Raw genomic sequence first — 23,649 nt, forward strand, 5'->3', positions numbered from 1 at the left:
AGGAGTTTTCAAGTGATTACATCAAGATGACTGTTCCAAGATGAGCTTGGAACAGAAGTTTTGAAAGAGTTGTTTGGGACACTAAGGTTTCACTTGGCGATGACTGGCTAAAATATGAGCCCAAGGAAATGGTCATCTCCTCACCCCTAGACCATTTCACTGAATGCTCCACCCTGGGATTCTTGCAGAATTCTGCTACTGTAAAGGTCCTGCTCCATGGACAACAGGCTTTGCTTCAGAACATGCAAGAGATGAGGTAAGCATAGCTCTCCACCCCAGAAGGGAGTGGGTCCAAACCTCTGCAGAGAGATGAAGCTGCTGGCTACACAGCATGGTCTAGGGGCTTCTGGCACAGCCCCCTGATCAAAATACTCACAGCTCTCTGACATTCCAATAGGAGACCTTCATTCCTTTGGGTCAATGGGCACATCCTCTTGGGAGAGTTACAAGGAAATGTTATCAGTTATTAATACCACAATGTGAATGAGGGTCTGCTGATGAGGGTCATTGCCTGAGGACAGGTGGGAAGAGGAGAAGCCTTGATATAAACCTGTGACCCCTTCATCTCTCTTCTGCCTCTGTCTGAGCACCCTGACTAAATCAGAGAACTCGGGGAAGGTGGCCACTGGCAAGAGTGAGAAGATTGAAAGTGATGTGTCCAGAGGGGCAGACCCTGGAAGTCATAACTTTGGCTGCTAAGACTCCAAAAGCGAAGGGGAAGTTCCTTCCCACTGACTTCTTGGCAGAATGGTTTGGACATCTGGCTTGGGGGAGTGCTTCAGTTGGCACTAAGCTGTCATGAGGAGCAGGGGGCATAGATGCCAGAGGGAGTGGCATATCGCCTGGCAAGGTTGGAACAGAGGGTTGGACCCAGACTGGTACAACATTATTATTTCTACCAGGTTAGCCTATGCATATGGCAACAGCAAAGTTGGCAGCGACACACGTGGCGCTACGCAGGATGCCCCAAAAGTCTTTGTGTAATTTTAAACTATTAAAGCTAATTGTTTCATGTTAAAGCTAATGGCTGTTTAAGCCATTAAAGTTTAAGATTTCACTAGGGCTTTGGGGCACTCTTTATAAGGGAATAATGGAAAAGAAATACATCCAGATTCCCCTTTTACTTACTTTCGACCTCACCTGAAACTCCTACTATCAGAGGCTTTCCTTTGGACCAAAACCTTACCCAAGAGGGGAAAGAGACTTACCCAAGGTGATGAGGTCAGTCAGTCGCAAATCAGTGGTCTGACTCCTTCCTCCCAGCCCCAAGCATCACATGGCCTCTTAAAGAGGATCAATGACCCTCCGGGCACCTCTGATCTAGGATTAGTGTATCTGATGAGGTAATTGTCTCCTTGGAGATAGTAGAGGAGTGTGGGAGAAGGTGAAGGAAAGGCCGTGACTACCTTAGAAAAGTCCAGAGTGGAGATCATTGCCTGGGGAGGGTGGACTTAATTAGGGAGCACAAAATGGGGTCCTGGAGGGCTAGGGATGAGCTCTCAGGGGAAGCTAGGTGGTTTAGTGGCTAGAGCATCAACTGCAGAGTCAGAAGGATCTGAATTCAAATCCAATCTCAGACATTTGACACTTTTCTAGTTGTGTGACCTTGGGCAAGTCACTTAACCCCATTTCCCCACTTTTTAAAAAAAGTACTCTCTGTTCTGAGGCAGGGCTTTCAGTGACCTGCTTCCCCTGCCTTTCTGCCTTTCTACTTCCTGCCAGACCACTCCTATCTTAAAGATCCAGCTCTGCTGGTGGGAAAGGATAAGTGTCTCCTATTTCAATTTGGGGAAGGGTCTCCTCTTCTCTGCTCCCAATATGGGGAGGGGTCTCCTCTCCCCCTTATTCTTCATGTGGCAGCAGCAGCACGAAAGGAAAGGAGAAGATGTGTCAAGCCAAGACTCCCTCCCCAAGCTGCCTCTGACCCTGACCCGATTTCAGGTAATCCTCTTGCTCCCCAGCTTTCCCTAGATGCCAGCTGAGGCCCTTTAGCTGGCAGCTTGGACCCCTGAAGTGGGGAGGAGGTCGCATTGGGCTTTATAACCACACATAGTACACTGTGGACAAGTGAGCAGGTATCCACCCCTTCTCCCTGATCTTGGCACTGAGGACCAGGACACAGGAATTCCCTAACCCAGGCTCTGAGACCTGAGGGTCTCCAGGGAAAATGTCAACCTGGCTCTGCTTTCCTTTCTCTCCTCCTTGCCTCTGTATGGCAGGCAAGGGGGAGGGGGCAGTATGTGGGCAGTCAGTACGTGCCAGATGGCACAAGGGAAGCCTGGTGAAGGGAGAGGGGGAGGGGGAAGAGCAAACAGTCTTCAGGTTTGGGGGAAGGGCACACTGGCTCAGGTGGGATGAGATAGGTACTGATCAGGAAGCAGGGTGGGAGATGTGCCATCCAGGAAACTTGGAGAAAGTCTTCACCCAAATCAAGCTCCCTTAGGGGAGGAGCAGGTCTTTGGGGTAGTCAGTAGGGGCTGAGGTACCTAGGAGTCCCTTTCCTATAGGCTCTTCTATCACCGTGACCCTGAAATTGCTGACACATAGCCTGGAGCCTGGCATCCAGGGAGCAGATCTGAGTTTGGCATCCTGTCACCAGTTCATGGGAGGCTAATCCAGCTATTGTTATCCTAGAGTTCCTAGATTATCAGATGGTGCAGTGGATAGAGTTGAAGTCAAGAGGACCTAAGTTCAATTCTGGTCTCAGACACCAGCTGTGTGACCTTGGGCAAGTCACTTCACCCTGATTGCCTCACATCCAGGGCCATCTCCAGTCATCCTGATTCTTATCTGGTCTCTGGAAGACAAAGTGAGGCTGGTGACTTAACACAGCTCCCCCTCACTCAAATCCAATGCACTTGTTTGGCATGGCATCACCTCCCTTGAGGTTATGATGTCTTCTTTTGAGAATGAAGGACAAACATCAATCCAGGGAAAGGAATCTGAATAGGAACTCAGGATTTAGGAGTTGAAACAAAAGAAGAAAGCTCCCTGAGTTCATACTTTCAAATTTAATCTGCATTTTTTCCAATAACTTTCTTAAATTTAGACTATCAACAAAATAATAGATCAAGTCCCGGTTTGCTGATTTTCTAGGTATAAATGCTTACCTGAAAACAACTTTTAAAACTTCACTTGAGCTGGCTCCAGCACACCCCAGAGTGAAGGTGTCAGAAAGCAGGCATTGGCATTAGAGAGATCTGGTAGAGGGAATCCAGTCACAAGGATTAGGACACAGGTCTCTGGTCCTGCAAAATTGGAGCCCAGGCCTGGAGAAACTGAACACTGTGTCAGGAGCTAAGGGGACCCTCTTATTGCAGTTTTTCTTTGGGGGAGAGGTATGGCAGTGGGGAGAAATGATCATAAGTCTTATGTCAATACCCTTGAAGTCAGAAGGGCAAATATTATGCCCATTTCACAAATGAAGAAATGAGATTTAAGAGGCCAAATGACTTGCCTATGAATATACAGCTATTAAGGGTAGGAGGCAAGATTTAAACACACATTTCATAGACTATAAGACCAAGACTCTTGCCATGGACTCACTTCCCTCTTCTCATGGATCAATAACTTCTTATTTCCTTGCCTTGGAGCAGAAACGGGTGAGGTTGAGCCTACAGATCTGACTTAAGTGATCCTAGGTATAGGGACATCAGACAATGGGACATTTCATTAGACTGGCTTCTTGGAACTTTCTTGGGTTTAAAAAACCCAAATTTAAATTTAAACCCAATTTTTTTTTATTATTTTATTTATTTATTTTTTAGATTTTTTGCAAGGCAATGGGGTTAAGTGGCTTGCCCAAGGCCACACAGCTAGGTAATTATTAAGTGGCTGAGGTCGAATTTGAATTCAGGTTCTCCTGACTCCAGGGCCAGTGCTCTATCCACTGTGCCACCTAGCCACCCCCTAAACCCAACTTTTAAAAAATGTATTGTTGTACTTTGCAGTGTATATCCCAATATACTGCCTTCCTTTCCTCTCCCAGAGGGTCATTCCTTATAACAAAGGAAAAAAAGAAGAAAATTGATTTCAGTAAAAACTAATCAACATTTCAATCAAATTCAATATTCTTTGCAGTCTTTCACATCCACAGTCCCTCACTTTCTCATACTTCTTCTTTGAGTCTAGGTTCAATCATGATTTTACAGCATTCTATTTTCCTGGTGTGATTGTTTAATAGATTATTTAATAATCCTTTCCCTAATTCACACTTGAGGGCATGGGTCATAGAACTCATTTTTGAAGACATATGTCCTATATGGGTACGGCTGTGAGCTTGCCTCTGAATGGGGATGTTAATTGTTGTTGTGGCTTCAGTCATGTCTGATTCTTTGTGACCCCATTTGAGATTTTCTTGGCAAAGATACTGGAGTAGTTTGCCATTTCCTTCTCCAGCTCATTTGACAGGTAAGGAAACTGAGGCAAACAGGGTTAAGTGGCTTGCCCAGGGTCACCCAGTTAGAGAGCGTCTGAAGCTAGATTTGAACTCAGATGAGTCTTCTGGACTTCAGAGCCAGAGCTTTGTGCGCTATGGAGCCACCTAGCGGCCCCCTGGGACACTACAGGAACCTGTTAAGGACCAGCCAAGATGAGTTTAGAAAGGCACATCACCAATTTGGCCTGAGGAGGATGAATTTTTTTTTTTAAATCATTGATTCTCTCAGATAACAGAGGAGTTGCAATATATATTAGGGAAGAGGAAACCCAAAGTAGACGAAGGACTAGTGTCAGGGGCTGTTGTGTGGGAGTACTGTAACCCTTCATCACTTGGTGTCCTTGAGCACCAGAACGTTGCTTTACTAAGTGCCACGGGAGTGGGAGTGGATCAGGGACTGGGAAGGATATTTAAATACTTGTATTCTGATAAATAAATGGGAATTGAGGAGATCTAGGAGAACTTGTAGAACTTGTCTTCCTTGTCTCCCGCCCCTTCAGCGTTCACCTGGGATAAGGATAAGCAAATCTGAAAAGGAACATAATAGACTAGTCTTTGCAGGTCCAATTTGATATATAATGGAACAGGCACAAGATTTGGAGCCAAGGGCACTTGGGATCAATTACCCGCTCTCCTATTTAATGCCTTGTGACCATGGACCTGTCACTTCTTCTCCCTGGATCTCAGTTTCCTAATTTGTAAAACAAGGGAGTTAGATTGATGACCCTCTAAGGTCCCTCCCAGGTCTACATTGATCCTCAATACAGTTCCAGACCTGAAGTTAACTGATTTGGCTTGCACCCTGGCTCCACCGGTAAGCTAGATGGCGCTATAATGGAGCTAAAATCAGGAAGACTCATCTTTCTGAGTTCAAATCCCATCTCAAACACTTATTAACTGTGCTGATTTTCCATTTCAATTCACTTGGCAAGTGTCTTCAACTGGCAAGTCACTTAATCTTTCTTGCCTCGGTCTCCTCATCTGTAAAAGAGGTGGAGAAGAGAATGGCAAAGCACTCCAATATCTTTGCCAAAAAATACCCAGAGTGGAGGGGGGGGGTCAAAAAGAGTCAGACAAGACTGAAAAGTAACTCAACAAGAAAAAACAATGACAACAATGACGGTTAGCAAATTATTTTTCTTCTCGTGGCTTTGGGTTCCTCTCTATAAAATGAGGAAGTTGGACTGGAAGATGATCCCCTTCCAGCTCAGACCATCTGTGATTTTTAACTCTGGAGACAAGGAACAGAACTAGAGGCTAAAGCTGAGAACTTGGAGCATAAGGATCAATCCCCATCATTGGAGCTTTGGGGTCATGGTAAAACCTCTGTAATTATCTCACTTCTAGCTTTGCTGGGAGGGTGGTGGCCTGGGATTTGAGGATTAGAAGGAAGAAAGTATGACCACAGGGTCTTCTTCCCTTCCTTTCTTGTCCCCAATGATTCAGGGCTGCTGCTGCCCATATCACCTCCAAGGCTAAGATTTTCTACTTACCTGTGGGTACAGAACATCACTTCCAGGAGCTGCATCAGACCTTGACCCTGCTGCATGGAGATGTGGAAAGTTTGCTCCACCTGCCGGTGAGACCAGGGACTCTTAGGGTTGGGGGTGAAAGGTGGGGAACAGGGAATGGAATGGAATTTAAGTTGCCCCTCTCCCCCTTTTCTTTTTTCTTTTGGTTTTTGCAAGGCAATGAGGTTAAATCCAAGGTCACACAGCTAGGTAATTATTGTGTCTGAGGTTGGATTTGAACTGAGTTTCTCTTCTAATCCTCTCCATTAGACTTTCCCCACTCAGATGCTCTGAGAATGTTAGTTTATGCATAGATCCAACCTTCTTTCCCCTTTTTCCTGTCCAGAGTTATCTTTTGTACTGTTTTTTGTATGTGCCTTTGTGCATACATTTGTTTCTGTGTATTGGTCTATCTGTATCCGCTGTGTTCAGGTGTATCATATCCCAGTATGACCTTTATCTATTGACCCTCTGTGTTTGTTTCCCCTCAGTCTTAACCTATTTCTGGAAGTGTGTGCATTCTTTTCCTCCCTTTCACCCTCAATCTCTGTTAACCTTTTCTCTGTAGAGTCTAGGGATCTATCTCCACTTCATTGGATATTTTCTCTGCCTCACATTGAATCTATTTCCTCATCTCTGGAGATTCTTCTATGTCTGTCTATCTCTCCCTTTCCTTGTCTTTCTCTCTTTCTCTCTCTCTCTCTTTCTCTCTCTCTCTCTCTCTCTCTCTCTCTCTATATATATATATATATATATATATATATATTTTTTTTTTTTTCTGCCTCTGTCTCTCTGTCCGGCTGTCTCCTCTCCTTTCCCCCTTGTCTTCCTTTTTCTCTGTCTCTCTTTTCTCTTTCATATCCCCAGGTCCCTCCAGGCACTCAGATGAAGCCCTGCTTCTCCCATGAACCCTGGGCATTGGCAATAAGCTTTTTGTCATTCATTATCACTTGATAGAGGCCAAGTTTTTGGAAACAAATTGAATTTGTCTTATATTGGGGGTTAGGACTTCCCAAGCCATAGGGGCACAGATCTTGCAACAGGAACCCTTCCTCGACCCTGATGTCTGGGCTCTAAATGGGGAGCTGAGAATAAATGCTCAAATTCTTCCCTTGCAGAAACATGCAGCCAAGGCCTCCTCTTCCCATGCTAGGCCAGGAAAGGTCAGGTGCCTGTCCAGTGGCCACTTTCTGCTCTTTCTCCTGATCCAAACTGGCTGTGCCTTTTACTGTATGCTCTTCAGGTGAGTAATAATGACTCCCTTTTTGATACAGGCTCTTCTTCAAAAAGCCAAAACTCATCAACTTTTTGAAAAACTCTTTTGAAGACAAGGGGTTTTAATTCATTGTATAGAAAGGAATATTGAGACCCAGTCAGTACCTTGCCCAAGCTCACATACAATTTAGTAACAGAACACAGTCTCCGAACTCTCAATGGATTTTCCAATAGTCAACAGACATTTATTAAATGTGAACTATGTGCTAGATGGTGGGCTAGGTCTAGGGATATGAAGAAGGGCTCTTAAGAAACTCAAAGTCTAATGAAGGAGAACAAATGTAAACATCTCTACCCAACAAGTTACACCCAGGATAAATTGGGGCATAGTCTGAGAGGGAAGGAACTTCCATTCAGGGGGATCAAGAGATTTTAACTGAGACTTGAAGGAAGCTAGGGAAACCAAGAAGTGCAGCTGAGGAGGCAAAGTATGACAGACATAAGAACAAAGATAAACAAAGCAAGGATGCCCCAGTGTCTAGAGATGGCATGCAAGGCACAGTAAAGAGATCTGTGGCTCTGGATTTCAGGATACATGGTAGGGGAATAAGGTTAAAAAACTGGAAAGGTAAAAAGGCAGCTGTGTTGTGAAGAGAAGGAAGAAATCATTTATTAACAACCTCCCATGTGCCAGACTCTGTTAAGCATTTTGCAAATATTTCATTTGATTGCTAAACAGGGTTTTATATTTGATCCTAGAGGTAATAGGGAGGTTCTGAAGTTTATTGAAAGAAAGAGAGAGCAGGTATATGACACTATGGGCTAGTCCACAAGACCTACACCCTTCTTTTATTGCCCAATTGGGAGGCTTATCACCTACCAAGGCATAAGTTTACAGAATCATGTTGGTTTTCTATTCACTTGTGCAGTCTTGTTCAACTTTTCGTGATCCCATGGTCCATAGCATGCCAATAATCTCCTTGGGTTTTCTTGGCAAAGATATTGGACTAGCTTTCCATTTCCTTCTCCAGTGGATTAAAGTAGAGATTTAGCAATGTATCTGGGGTAACACAGCTAGTATAAGGACAGATTTCAACTCATATCTTCCTAGCACTGTAGCCATCGAGCCACCTCGCTGCCTCCTCATAGAATCATAAAATTAGAATTTAAAGGAATCTTAGAGATCCTCTCATCCAGCTCTCAATTGAAGTAGGTAAATCCCTTCAGATAAATAGTCATTACACCTTCACTTGAACACCTCTAATGAAAGGAAACTCACTACCCACCTGTGTAGTCCATTCTGGTTTAGGAAATAGCTAGATCCCAATTAAACCAAATAAGAATTGGTCACATTATTCAAACTAGCGCTGCCACATTCCCCTTGGGCTGGGACTAATGCTCATAACTTCCATAATTACAATTTCAATTAGTGAGAATTCAGATACATTCAACCACTTCAAGGAATTTGTTATTCATATTAATTGAGACCTCACTACAGCTCTAACCATTTGAGAGTATTTCCTTATAAGCCAACTCTTCTGGTCTCCAGGCTTCCTTCAACCCATCTTTATGTGGTATGGGTTTCCAGTTCTCCTACTAATGTAAGTACCCTCCTTTGAACTTAGCTTCTCTGAGGTTGATCCTGAATAGGTTTCCTCCCAACTTGGAGAAAGGGTGAATTTGCAAGCCATGGGAATAAAGAAAAGCATAAGAATGTTAAAAAAAAAAAAAACCCAATCCATTTCTGAGGCATTTTAAACTATTGATTCTAATTAGAAAATGAAAGAGTATGGACTGATTCCTAACATCTGTTGCTCTATATTCATGATGCAAGAGTAGAGTGGGGGTAGGGCGGCATCTCCAAACTCACCCCTGCTTTTGGCTAAGATCAGTGAAATTCAGCTCAGGTCAACGAATATTAGCTGAGGATCTCTGTGAGCACAACCCTGTCTTTATGTTTGAGAGAGGAGAGGCAGGAAGAGGAGGAAGACACACATCTTGCTTTTATAGAGTTCTAAGACTGGTTTGAGGTGTGATCAAAAGGGTATAAGACTTGGGATCACCCAGGCTCTAGTCCCCATGTGACATTGGACCTCAGTGAGAGTAATAAGTGTGCCCCCTACCTCACACCATTGTAATGAGAGAAGTGCTTTGTGAACTCTAAAGTCTTATAGAAATGTGAGCTATTAATCATGGAGGGGGTGAGGCTTGAACTTAGAGGATGGGTAGGATTTGAAAGGATGGAGAAAAGGCAAAGACCATTCCAGGGTATTCCATTCTGTCATTCTATAATCAAAGGCAGATGCAGAAATAAGCATTGTTATGTGCCAAAGTGAGGTTCCCTATCCTGCCCCCCCCACAACTGGAGGGTAGGCTGCATGTTGGAGTGAAATATAATGTTGAATGTATTAGCTTGAGCCAAAAGTTTAATCAAGGTCCTTGAATGTCATTCTGGTGTTGCTGAGGGGTTGGATTGGAATGTAAGACACTAGAGAATAACTGTGGGTTCCCAAATAGGAGAGTGGTGTGTGATTGAAATTGTTCATTGTGGGGGTGGCTAGGTGGAGTAGTGGATAAAGCCCTGGCCTTGGAATCAGGAGTACCTGGGTTCAAATCTGGTCTCAGACACTTAATAATTACCTAGCTCTGTGGCCTTGGGCAAGCCACTTAACCCCATTGCCTTGCAAAAAATCTATAAAAAAAAGATTAAAAAAAAAGAAATTGTTCATTGTGGTAGATCGGTGTATAGGGTGTGCAGGATGGAGGATGGGTTCATAGATCTGAATGAAAGCTCTCAGAGACCATTGAGTCCAATGTGGTTTGGAGGAGGCAGAGGCTGCGGCCAACCAGAGTAGCTTCTCATTTGATGTTCCTTTCTTGTTCACAGGTGGGAGACCTTCAGGAGCCTCAGGGAGTGCTTTTCCAAGAATTCCCTTGTCCTGGCCCTTGGCTCAAAACAGCTGTTCCGGAGCCTCAGTAGAATGCCAAAACAAGACTCCTTGACCCCAAGAACTTGCCCCTAAACTCCCTATCTCAGCCAAACAGACCAAAAAAAAGTTCCTAATTTGGCGAGGTATACTCTAGCCTTCCCTTTCAATATGTTCTCTTTCCTTACTGTTTTCTTCCTGGGTATGTTTCCTTGGAAAACTAATTCAGGATGAACCCTCTGCTACATTAAAAGCATCTGGTGGGGTTTTTTTTTTTCTTCCTTTGCCTCTCCTCCATCCACCGCCTTTCTTTCCTGCAGCATCTTCCTTGCTGAAGTCTGATTATCACTGAAGGCTGTTAGCATTTCTCAGTAGCTGCCTTGCCAAATATGACCCTGAGGTTATCAACAATAGGAGAGATGGGCAGAAAGGGATGGGAATAGGGGTGGAGAATGACCTTCTGAAAAATAGTCTATTCTGCGCATTTGACTCCTGAACCATTGAAAAGAGAGAGAAATAGAGGTATTGACAATGCTGCTTAATGATGAGATCCATGAAACATGCCCCTCCCCAGGCTATGAGCCTTCCAAATGAACAGAAATGAGAAACCAAGGACAAGGCAGAGAACAGAGTCAAACTCAATTGAGCCTTCTTCAGTCCCATTTAATAATAAGAATAAGAATAAGAATAACCAAAAGTAGCTGGCCTGTGCCCTGGGGCTTAAATTTTACAAGACATTTTCACATTCCTTTTCTTTTGATCTTTGAAGGAATCTGACCAGTATCCAGAAAAGAGATTTCTATCCCATTTTGCAGAGGACAAAACTGAAGTTCAAGTATATATATATATATATATATATATATATATATATATATGTATATGATATTACATAAGATCATAAATTTGGACCTTGGGGTCATCTAATCCAATCTCTTCATTTTATAAGTTGGGTAACTGATCCAAGGGCTAAATGACTTGCCCATGGTCACACAAATAAGTGGCAGAGCTGGAATCTGATCAGAGATTCTCTCCAAATCCAGATTCAGTACTCTTCCCACTACAATTTAGCACTTCCAATAAGAGAAGCAATATGCACAAGATCACATGCAGGGCCATATAACCTTTCCCATTGTCTTTGTGCCTTACCAATCTTTCCATAACTGACTTCTACAGTATCCCTGTGACACAGAAAGGGGGGGTAGATCATTGTATACTTTTTATTGAGAATATTTGCCATCTAGTGGGAGAAATGACTTGACCATAAAGTTATCTAATTGATGCAGACTAAACATAGATGGCCTAGACTAGAGCCCTAACTTCCTGACTCTTGGGATGCTTCTCTTAGGAATATATTATCTTCTTATCAATTTATCTTCTATCATCAGTCCCTACTGTTCTCAAAGAGGCATATCTCTTTGCTTTTTATGGGTTTTTGTGTATTGATACATTTTGTTTTGACACAACTGATAATTCCCAAGAAAACCTGAATAATCCCTCCTTTAATGCATGATTTTTTGAACTGATCAATTGTTAATAGAAAAGGGCCTTATGGTCTTAAGATTCCAACAATGACCATTGTATCTGGCAAGAGTTTTGGGTGTCAGTGCATGGCTAACTTTATTTAAATTGTTCAAAAATTCACTGGAGGCTAGGATAGACCTTGACAGTTAATGAAGTTTAACTGTCTGTCATGTTGTACAGTTATGCCCTAGACATCTAAAGGGGCTAGATGTACAATGGATAGGACTCCAGACCTGGAATCAGAAAGATCTGAGTGCAAATTCAGCCTCAGACACTAGCTACATGACCCTAGGCAAGTCACTTAACCCTGTTTGCCTCAGTTTCCTCATCTTTGCCAAGAAAACCTTAGATATAAGTCTTGAAGAGCCAGACATGACTGAAACAACTAGACAACAACATCCCAAACAAATATCTGGTAGAGGGAGAGAAGAGGTTTTGAAATAAAACCTTTTGACTAAAATACAACATAATGTAGTAATTATAGTATGAGATTTAATGATAGAGAATCAGGGTTTAATTTGACTCTGTTTACTTGCCAGCTTTTGATCAAGTCTTTTAACCTCTCTGGGTTCTTAATTTCCTCATGAGTGGGGGGGGAGGGAGGGAGAGGAGTTGGATGCCTAAGGTCTTTTATAAACCTATAATTGTATGAAAAAAGCAACCACTTTTCTCTATAAGTGGTTCTAGTGTTTGGAACCTGGCAGGAAGTCTTTTGCTGTTTCTCTATAATCCCTTATGGTTCAATCCCTATTTCCTGCTATGCCATCATCTGTATAGCCAGATGTAGACAGGGTTCTAGAGGGTTGGAAGGGCAGCCTTGGGATAATAATGGGGAAGCTGAATCCTCAACAAATAACCCTCCAGAGAGCAGCTTGTGGAAGAGTGGAGAAGTAGAAGCCATGTTAGTGACTGGAAGGGATCTTCTGTCTCATACTCCCTTTGCTGCCCTGCCTACCACCACCCTCTTCTAAGGAGTTTGGGAGGAAGGGGAGAAAGGTCAGAGTTAATAAAATCTGGGCTACCTTGGGCTGGGTTTTGTGCTCCATGGACTTTAAGCTGAGCTGTGAGCTCTGGATTTGGGAGGAAATCTGAACTCTGACTCCCTCCTGGACTCTGGGCTGGGTGGGGCTCTGTAAGCTCTGTCTCCCCCCCCCCCCAACTAATCACATCCCTAAATGAATGATATCTGGACTGAGTAAAGTATTGAAATAGATTCTGGATTGGAGTGTGGGCTGGACTCTGGGCAGCTGATTCAACACAACTTTATTAAGCACCTACTGTTTGCAGAACATTGTTCTAGAGGGAGGAAGACCTTAAAGTTTATATAAGATGTGGTCTTTATCCTCATTCATAAAATTTCCAATCATATGGCACTTAAACAATTATAATACAGTATAAGGGGTGGCTAGGTGGCACAGTGGATAGACCACTGGCCTTGGAGTCAGGAGTACCTGAGTTCAAATCCAGCCTTAGACACTTAATAAGCAGTGAGGTGAGGCCTTGGGCAAGCCACTTAACCCCATTTGCCTTGCAAAAACTAAATAATAAAATAATAATAATAATAATAATACAGTATAATGTATGACAAGTAAGTGAGAACTACAGACAAAATGTGACCAATGTTGAAGGCAGGGTGGAAAGTTTATTAATCAACCCAGGGAATCAATGAAACTTCATGGAGGAAATGTCTTTTTTATTATCTTGAGTTTCTTTTTTCAACATTTATTTTTTATAGGATTTTGAGTTCCAAATTTTTCTCTCTCCCTCTCCTTTCACTTCCCCAAGATGGCAAAAAATCTGATATAGGTTATACATGTGCAATCATATAGAGCATATTGTGGAAATGTCATTTGAACTGAATGTCATTTGAATGTCAATGGAATTTAAAGGTCTTTGGACTCTGGGCTGGTTGAAGGTATGGGTCATGTTCTATGGTCTCTGAGTGCTGTGATTTGGATTCTGAGTTTTAGGCTGGACTCTAGAAAGAGCTCTGGATAGGCTGGAGTGTGAGCTCTGAGGCAAATTGGCTTCTTGATTCTGGGTTAAATTTTGGGCTATGTAAATCTTGCCTTCTGCTGATATCCCTCATATTTTCCAGGAGTCAATCACAGGAATGAAGGATGTGAAGAACATCTAGTCCAACCCTCTCACTTAATAAGGAGAGGAAATTTAAGTCCCTTAAAAGGGAAATGGGGGAGTGAAGTGGTGTATTGGATACAGTGCTAGACTTTCTGAATTAAAATCTGGTCTCAAACTCCATGTGGCCCTGGAAAAGTCACTTAACTCTGCATCAATTCCTCCTCTAAAATGAGCCGAAGGAGGAAATGACAAACTACTTCAGTATCTTTGCCAAGAAAACCCCAAATGGGCTCACAAAGAGTCAGATGTGACTGAAAAATGACTTAACAACAGCAGCAACAGAGGTGACGAGCTCGCCCAGACTTGTAAACCACATCTTTTGACTCCAAAGGTAGAGTTCTTTCACAGGTCAGAGACTCCCCTTCCACACAGTAGAATAACCAGGGAACTATCCCACAGGAAGCCCTTAATCCACTGTCATTTAACTCCCTTGTGGAAGCTTGGGGGGGAGTGTCGGGGGAAGAGAACATGTGGTCGGTCGCGTCAGTCCAGTGAACGCCCCCTCATCCCTCTCTAAAGAACTGGAGAGAGCTGAGGGATAGGTTTGAGGACTGAAGGGAGGGGCTGAGGCCGATCCTGCTGGACAAACTCGGGGGCAGCCTCTGCCCAGGTCCAGCCTGGGGCTCGGCTCTAGCTGGGGTGGGAGCTGTCCACAGGGCACTCGGTGCTGAAACTCTAGTGCCTGAGAAGCAAGCACAGGAGAAAGTCGCTCTAAGGGCTTGGGGGGGGGGGTTTGAACCGATCTCCCCTCTCTCCGGAGTCCTTTCTCCTCAAAGATCCCCTGCCATCACCCACTCCTGATTAGGGGAGAGATATGGCGTTCATGGTGAAAACCATGGTGGGAGGCCAGCTGAAGAACCTCGCTGGGGGCCTGGGGGGCGGCGAGGAGAAGGGTGAAGGGGACAAATCGGCGGCTGAAGCTCAAGGCATGACCCGGGAAGAGTATGAGGAATATCAGAAGCAACTGGTAGAGGAGAAGTGAGTAGGGGAATCTCCTTCTGGGTTTTAATCATTCCTGTGTGTCTATAGCATTTCCCCCCTCCCTAGGGACTCCTGGATTGTCTACTTTCAGGGTCAGCCCCCCACCCCCACCTCAACCACCATTGTAAGAAACTATTCTCCCTCTCCATTCCCTGGGACGGAACAAGATTTCCGAGAGAGGACTAGTGGGATTTCTCCAAGAGAAATCAGCCCAAGACTCCAGGAGCCGGTTCTAGCCTATCCCCAACCTCAGCCCCTCTTGGAAGAGCTGAAGAATCTGGGCTATTGAGAGTTAGTGAGTGAGGAAGAAGCATCAAGGAAAACTCTGGAGCCAGAGAAGGATGCGAGGGGAGGGGGAATCGGGAGGTCCCTAATATATTTCTGCTGAAACACATAATCCTTTAATCCGATTCTTATCCCAAGTGGGTTGGGTGTCCCAGCAGAATCTATGGAACCGGAGACTCGGGTCCTGATGGGTGAGCATCAGAAACAAGGAAGTCAGGAAGAGAGAGACTGACAGAAAAACATCTACACAGGCATAGAAAAAGGGATAAAGATCAGCAGAAATGCCAAGATTAAAACAAACAGGAACAAAATGACCACACCAGAAACAAGACTGAGTCACACAGACACACTCTTGTACTCAACTGTACTCTAAAGGACTCCTTAGGGAGTCCATATAGAGACCCATAGGGAAAAGGTGCTATAGGGATCTAATGAGATGGGGAGTGAGATGCAAAAGGCTTCTGGAGAAGTACCATCGCCCTTGGCTCTCCATGACATCACACACACACACACACACACACACACACACACACACACACACACCCCTCTTCCCCTAAAGAGAGTAATGATGAGAGAGATATCCAGTTAGAGATAATAGAATTATGCCCTGAAAGTCTGCTCCTCCCACTGAGTCTATCCTGCCTGTCTCCTGTAGTAAATCAATCTCCTGGCCATTGGAAGGGCCCCAAGACATCCCTCTGATGCAATACTTTCATTTTTTAAAATGTGGAAACTGAGACTTAGAGGAAAGAAATGATTTTCCCAAGGTCAAAGAGGAAGGAAGCTACTACTCACCAGGATACCATCTAGCTTCTCTGATTCCAAATTCTGTCATTTTTCTTCTACATCCATCTGCCTTCACAACGGAATTCAACAAACATTTATTAAACACCTGTTATATGAGGTGTGCTGTGCTACCCAGTGGAGATACTTTCACAGTTCTATAGATCTATGATGTCATCTGTGTGGGCACATACTGCACTGGTTCAGATCCTGAGCTATTCAAGCTTTCTCATCCTGTGTTGTTCTTATTCATGTCCTTCCAAACACCCTCCACAAAGGATCTCCCCATCATGCTGGAGCCTTTCTCTAAATCTCTTCATGTTTTTTGGATGCTGGTGTATCACTCGGTTGCCCATCTGTTATCCCTCACTTTTTATACATGAGTGGCCACCCTCCTTTTCTCATCACATGCATCCTTGTTGATATCTTTTAGGCCACTTATAGAATCATAGAATTATAGACTGAGAGTTGGAAGGGACTTTGGAGTTCATGTAATCCAACCTGCTCATTTTTCATAGGAGGAAGCAAAGCCTAGGGAAATGAAGGGACTTGCCTAGGATCACACAGAAATTGATACAGCTGGGAGTTGAACTTAGGTCTTCTGATTCTAAAGACAAGTGTTTTTCCCACTCTCCTATGTTGCTTGCATTCAAATCATCACTGACAATATGCTGGAGTATATTTAAACCCATCATGTGTCTTTCCATTGCCCTTTGGTTCCCCTGAAATTTTGATTCTTCGGGGATCACGATGTTTCACTATCCATAACCATATGGCATCACAGAGACAACAATGATTGGTGTTAAAAAAAAAAAGGTGAGTTGTGTTGGAAGGAAGCAGCTTGGGATCATTGAAAATAGTATGTAATTTCCAAGATTCATTCTGAAGTCAACTCATTTTCAATCTTCAATCCCTCTCCTAGATATAGATATTCAAACTGTAAGACAGACTACCTCAATAGTTTCACCAGTTACATGTCATTATCTGGTGAATATGTCTTCTTCATCCATTTAATTTTTCTGGTGTGAATTGATAGCTTGATCTCTTTTGAATGATTGTGGATTTCTTTTAAAAATGTTGAATACAGAGGTTCAATGCAATTAGCACAATGTCATTCATAAACATGAGCATCTGGAGATCTCATCATCTATTAGGAATTGCTTTTCTATCTAGACCTCACAGAACATCCTTCATGACAACATCAAACATTTTTTTGTAAATACCTATCTCTGTAACAAATTCTTCACTTATTATTAGAAAATCTCCCCCCAAAAGTTGTCTCTATGGCTGAGTATGTCAAAGACTCTTACATGACCTTCATGTATACATAGGAGACATCATTGAAGGAGATTATTTAAAATCACATCTTGTTTTGTAAAGTCAAATGCTTTTCCTGGTAATCAAAAAGATAGTGTTTTCTAGTCTTATTTACTTTGCTCAGCCAATTGAATGAATTGAAAATTCTTTGGAAAATTCTAAATAACTTATTTTTCATCAAACATATGCTTGATATGTATAGGCCTTTTTCATAAAAAAATTTGGTTATTGTCTTTCATTATCAAAGAAGACCAAAATTATAAGAATGAGAAAGGAGGCAATCATCTTTTAGAGGATAATATTGCTATCAGTGAGTCTCTTCATTCTTTTTTAATTTTCCCTTGTTGAAGACATCTTGAAAAACTTCCCAAGAGTTTTAAAAATTATGTCTCCCAGGGCAGTTAGTTGGCTCAGTGGATAAAACACCAGCCCTGGAGTCAGGAGGATCTGAGTTTAAATCCTGCCTCAGATACTTAATAATTGCCTAGTTGCGTGACCTTGGGCAAGTCACTTCACTCCATTACATTAAATAAAATAATTTAAAAAAATTATGTCTCCTTCAGGAAAAATTTCTTTTGTATATATTTGTTCAGCTCTAACTGCTCTTCCTATTTTTATCACCTAGTGCCACTTCTACTTCTGAGCTTAGCACATTGAATGTGGGGGTTCATATGTGATCATTCCAACTATCATTAAAAATGAGGATTTTTCACTATAGAAATAGCAAGAGATCTGTTCTACTTACACTTACTTGTTGTCTAGCTTCATCTATAAATATTTTTAGGATGACCTAGCATAGTTAAGTTCGCACTGAGTTTTCTTCAAATTTGTTTTATTCTCTACAATATTTTTTACTATCTTCTGAGGAGATATTCTCCATTTTTGCCCTTCTCCTCTTTTGCGATGTTTTACCAGTGAGCTTATATTCTAAACTTATGTTGCCCTTGGTTACTATGTTTCTTTACTTGAAGGAAGACAAATGTTTTCTGGCTGGTACAGTTTCTAGTTTCTTTTGTCCTTTTACCTTGGCTAAATTTCTCTGGGAAATGATGATATTCAGTTAATGCTTCTATTTTGTATTTATATCCCAATTTTAAGTCAACATTTTGTTTAACTAGGCCTAATTGAAATTATTATAATTATACATAACATCTTCTTGTTATTTTTAGCTTTTCTTCTAATTTGGTGTTGATTTTGATCTTTTCTGGTTTGGCTGATCTGACAGCACCCAGAGAGTTGATTCTGAAATCACACTCATCAAAAACAAGTTCTGTTTGATCTATTAAGACAGAGTTCTGTTTCATTTTTATTGTGTTCTTTGGTGCCTGCTATACCCAGAACCTTCCTGAGAAACTTCTTGAAGAAATAATGATCTAGGGGTGGCTAGGTGGCGTAGTGGATAAAGCACCGGCCTTGGAGTCAGGAGTAACTGGTTTGAAATCCAGTCTCAGACACTTAATAATTACCTAGCTGTGTGGCCTTGGGCAAGCCACTTAACCCCATTTGCCTTGCAAAAAAAACTAAAAAAAAATAATGATCTAGGTGCAAGACTTCTGAATAATCTATGCCCACATGCCTTTTGACCTCTTCCATTGCTTAATCTCAAAGCTTTTTTTCCAACATATTCTTGTCATGCTCTCCTATTCCCCTTTTTCCCATTGAAGTGAAGTATCAAGTTATATGTTTAGTTTGGAAAAATCTCATGAATTTCTCTCCTTTTTTCATCATCATCATGAAACAGATCTTGGTGCATGAACTGCAATCATCTCCATGGTGGTATTTCTTCTTATGTTCATTGTGTGCAATGCAAAGAGGGCTGATCCAAATGGGGTTTCTTAGGCTTTTGCCAGCCTCAACAACTCTGTCATTTGTCACTCTGAAGACAACCTTTGAGTGATCCTTCCATTTCAATTTCTCTAGGAGTATATCAACTTTCTGCTTTTTGGAGCAATATCTTGCATTAGGATAAACCTTCTTAAATCTTCATCATGTCAAAGAACACCTTTGTAAGTCTATGAACTTTTCATAATGTTTTAAATACATACAATAAAATGCATAGAAACCAATTACATTGAGATATAGTCATCAAAAAGTTGTTTTTTTTTTAATTCACAGATATCAGGGGCAGCTAGGTGTTGGAGTAGATAGAGCACCGACCCTGAAGTCAGGGAGACCTGAGTTCAAATTTAGCCTCAGACATTAATTATGTGACCTCAGGCAAGTCACTTAACCCCACAGTCCCACAAAAAAAATTCACAAATATTAGATTAAGAATCCCTATATTACCTTTAGTTCTGATTTTTCCTTTAGTTTTGATTCTTTTTTCACAACTAATATGTTTAATATGATTGTCCATGTATAACCTATTTCTGATTACCCATTGTCATGAGAGGGAATAGGAAAGGGAGGGTTGTAGAAAAATGTGGAATTCAAAAGCTTACAAAAAGATGAATCTTGAAAACTATCTTTGCATGTAATTGAAAAAAATAAAGTAAAATAGCATTCAAAAACATTTTAAAAAAGAATTCCTACATTAAAAGTACCAGCAGTTAAATTACAGTTTATAGACGTAGAAAAATTATAATTCTTAGCATTTTTTAGTCTTATTTCATCAATGAGATCTGGGCCAGACTGAGAGTCTTTTATATTTTTCTTTTTTTTTCCATGATTTTTAAGGTGAAAAAAATTAATCTCCATATAGATCATCTATTGATATTGAGCATCTCCATAGTTAGGAAGGATGGTGCCATAGACTCAGGTCTGAGTCAGGAAGACACATCTTTATGGAGTTCAAATTGGGTCTTAGACACTTACTAACTTTGTGAACCTGGGCAATTCACTTAACCCTGTTTGCCTCAGTTTCCTCATCTATAAAATGAGCTGGAGAAGAAAATGACAAACCACTCCAGTATCTGCCAAGAAAACTCTAAATAGGGTCACGAAAAGTCAGATATGATAGAAAATGACTAAACAGCAATAATAATTAGCAAGAATATTCCTAAGACAGCAGACTGCCTGTTGTGGCTAGCTTAATTCCCAAAGAAAGCTTTCCTTTTGGTGTGAAGTGTCAGATCATAAGCAGCTTTGTAAGGCCCAGAGTCACCTCCTGGTCCCAACAAGGCATCAGAGAAAGATTTTTGCAAAGCTGAAATAAGACAGTTTCTGCCCTTGAGGAGCTTGAAATCTAGTAAAGTAGAAGTCTTCAACCTTTTTTGATGTCATGGACTCCTTTGGCAGTCTGATGAAACCTGTGGACCCTGTCTCTATATTTTTAAAGACAAAATAAAATAAGCAAAAATACAAAGGAAACCAATAATATTGAAATATGGTTATCAATTTTTTAAAATGTCCACATTTTAAAGTTAAGAACCCCTGAAGTAGAGGGAAAAAGGATCATAGCCCTTCATAATAACCCTGGGTCCCCTCACCTCTGAGATTGCCCAATACCTGGACCCTTCATGAAGGCTGACCTCATAGCCCCACCTAGTCTGATTCCTGGTCCTTTGATCTACAGGATGGAACGAGATGCACAGTTCACCCAAAGGAAGGCAGAAAGGGCCACTCTTCGCAGCCACTTCAGAGACAAGTACCGGTTGCCCAAGGTGAGCTGTCCGCCTCCCACCTCCCACTATTCTTTTTGCTTTTTCCCCTTGATGCTGAACCTCCCAATCTGAATATGTTCTGGAGTATTGGTCCAGGCTGGCTAGAGCACCTCCTGGAATGGAGCCCCTCAGAACCATTCTCTGGTTCCCCACACCAAATTTATAGAGATTTAGTTGAGAACATTGAGGTCTCTTAAGAGCTATGAAGGATCCAGCTTCCTTTTCCTGCCTCCTCCTTAGTATAACATAGGGTTAAATTGGTTAAATGAATGAAGGATTTCAGGGAGAACAAAGCCTCTGATAAGAGATTTTCTCCTTTTTAACCCATTCAATTACCTATCACATCTCCCTAAAAATTAGTCAGACTCCAGGGTCAATTATCTGGGACCTCAGTCCCCTTCTGCTTCTTTCCTTCTGGGAGAGGACCCATTAGACCCTATGTCATCTACCCTTCAGAATCCTACAGAATATTAGTGTTGAAAAGACTTTAGGGGGGCAGCTAGGTGGCACAGTGGATAGAGCACCGACCCTGGAGTCAGGAGGACCTGGGTTCAAATCCGGCCTCAGACACTTAATAATCACCTAGCTGTGTGGCCCTGGGCAAGCCACTTAACCCCATTTGCCTTGCAAAAAAAAAAAAAAGAAAAGACTTTAGGTATCATCCAATCTAACTCCAGCATTTTACAAAAGAGGAAACAAAGACTCAACCTGGGGAAATGATATATCTAAAATCACATGGCTTTAAATAGCAAGGCAGAGGCTCAAACCCAGGTATCCTGATCCCAAGTCCGGTTGCTGCTTCCCATACTGCATTATCCTAATCCCTATAGCCTTCCATCCTCAGCATGAAAACAGAAATAAAGTGCTTTGAGATCACATTCAAGTCTCACAATGTTCTCCAATGGTCATGTTAACATATTAGGAAGCCATAAAGGACTCAGGACATAGTTTTCAATGAATCAGCATCTTATCTGTCCTGGTCCTTGTACTAGGAAGAATTGAGGCCTTAAGTACGAAGTAGACAGGTCATCATAGTATACCCATTGCTTTAAAAGGAACACTGAAGTAGGATCAATCCCCCAAATATTAATTTAGCAATTTCTATGTGATCCCAGTTCTGCTGTGACCCTCTAAAGAAGACACAATTAGCTGGCACAATCCTTGCCCTCAGGAAATTATTGTATAATTTGGGAAATGAATTTCAAAGTTGGGGAAAAGGTCTTTAAGGTAGCAGTATGATTTCATAAGATAGACTCGGGCCAAATGTATGCTACAGCTTGTTATGCCATAGCTAACTATTGTATAGACAGTTAGGTAGTGAAGTGGACCAGAAGTCACAAAGACCTGAGTTTAAATCCTACCTCAGACATGTAATAAACCTGCGTGACCCTGGATAAGTCACTAAACTTGTATTCCTCAGTTTCTTGAGCTGTAAAATGGGAAATAGATAAAAACACCTACCTTCCAGAGGAACATTGTGAGGATCATATGGAATATTTGTAAAATGCTTCCTAAACCTTAAAGCTCTATTATAAATGCTATCATTCTTAGGCAATGAGAGGTGGAGGAAGTCACTGCAGGCTGATTAAAGCCTTAGAGAATGGGACTTGAGAAGAGCTTTGAATGAAGGTAGAATTCTTATCCATCTTTCAAGATGCAATGAGGGGGAAGCTAGGTGGCACAGTGGATAGAGCACCGGCCTAGAGTCAGGAGGATCTGAGTTCAAATCCAGCCTCAGACACTTAATAATTGCATAGCTGTGTAACCTTGGGCAAGCCACTTAACCACTGCCTTGCAACCCACCCCCCCAAAAAAAAGATGCAGTGAGGAAGGGTCCAAGATCCTTGTCCAAAGCAAGTCCAGGAGAATATCCTCAGATCCAGATTTCTGGCACAGAATTCTATGTCCCCTTGAATTCCTGCTCCCTTCTCCCTCATCTCTTCCCAACAGAATGAGACAGATGACAACCAGATCCAGATGGCTGGGGGTGACGTGGAGTTGCCCAAGGAGCTGGCCAAGATGATTGAAGAGGACAACGAGGAAGAGGAAGAGAAGGCTTCGGTTATTGGGCAGCTGACCAATATCCCCAACCTGGACCTCAGTTCCATTAAGGACAAAGCACAGGCTACTCTAGGAGAATTAAAGCAATCGGCTGAAAAGTGCCACATCATGTGACCCCCCCCCATTTCTACCTTCAGCCCCCCAAGGCTGTCAGTCTGCCCCAACCCTGCTTCAGTGTGATATGTAGGGATGGGATGGATAGTACAAGAATGGCTGGGTATTGGGAGACACAGCTGGCAGGCAGGGAGGGTAGCTCTAGAGCAGAATCACTTCCCCTGGGGTCCAGGTAGGGCTCCCTTCCCAGTGACCCACATTCTGTCTCTGAGTTCCTATTTCTCCAAGGTCCTCCTCCATTCTAGTTGAGAACCTGCCTTCTGGTCCCCCCCACACATTCCTGATATCCTGATCTTTGGTCCCTTATCAAGGGGATAGGTATAAACAGGGCTGCCCTGGTAGCAAAGCCCTGCTCCCTCAGTCAAGTGTAGGGCTGACATTTAAGGATGTGAGTACAGGAAGTTGGAATCTCTGGACCTGGTGTCGTTCAAACACACCTCATCCTGCAAACAAATACATAGACAGACATACACAAACCTAGAGCTCCATTGACCTATTCAGACATATACCAAAATACATAACCACAAGCACAAAACCAAATGCACACACACACAATACACATAGACCAAGACATGGATTTCCATGTTGACTCACAGACCTCAGTATTCAGGGGCCATTGTACACACAGTAGTACAAGCACTGACTCTTACCTTGAGACATGGAGCCAGAAAGCATGGTGGGGGAAGGGGAGAGGGATTTGGACTGGGATGCAAGACCCTTGGGTTCTTTCCCTGTTGTTGCTGCATATCTCCAAG

General features: G+C 42.4%; 2 protein-coding genes across 2 annotated transcripts in view; both read left to right on the forward strand.

The window, feature by feature from the left end:
• Window positions 1-10,930, forward strand: part of LMAN1L (lectin, mannose binding 1 like) — a 38,344-nt gene extending 27,414 nt beyond the window's left edge. Inside the window, exons 10-13 of the mRNA XM_074232715.1 lie at window positions 189-256; window positions 5,885-6,017; window positions 7,068-7,192; window positions 10,052-10,930. Of these exons, the coding sequence (XP_074088816.1) occupies window positions 189-256; window positions 5,885-6,017; window positions 7,068-7,192; window positions 10,052-10,187 (462 nt within the window). The 3' untranslated portion in view covers window positions 10,188-10,930. The remainder of the gene's footprint in view (window positions 1-188; window positions 257-5,884; window positions 6,018-7,067; window positions 7,193-10,051) is intronic.
• Window positions 10,931-14,565: 3,635 nt separating this feature from the next.
• Window positions 14,566-22,894, forward strand: CPLX3 (complexin 3). The gene is made up of 3 exons (XM_074236369.1): window positions 14,566-14,729; window positions 20,632-20,719; window positions 22,670-22,894. Exons 1-3 carry the CDS (start codon window positions 14,566-14,568, stop codon window positions 22,892-22,894), a joined length of 477 nt encoding a protein of 158 aa, XP_074092470.1.
• Window positions 22,895-23,649: the final 755 nt, after the last annotated feature.

The sequence above is a fragment of the Macrotis lagotis genome, chromosome 4, assembly GCF_037893015.1.
Source record: "Macrotis lagotis isolate mMagLag1 chromosome 4, bilby.v1.9.chrom.fasta, whole genome shotgun sequence".
Lineage (NCBI taxonomy): Eukaryota > Metazoa > Chordata > Mammalia > Peramelemorphia > Peramelidae > Macrotis > Macrotis lagotis.

Coding starts and splice junctions, on each gene's coding strand:
- CPLX3 (XM_074236369.1), top strand. CDS start 14,566: ATGGCGTTCATGGTGAAAACCATGGTGGGAGGCCAGCTGAAGAACCTC. Junction 14,730..20,631: donor AAGCAACTGGTAGAGGAGAA/GTGAGTAGGGGA, acceptor TTTGATCTACAG/GATGGAACGAGATGCACAGT. Junction 20,720..22,669: donor ACAAGTACCGGTTGCCCAAG/GTGAGCTGTCCG, acceptor TCTTCCCAACAG/AATGAGACAGATGACAACCA.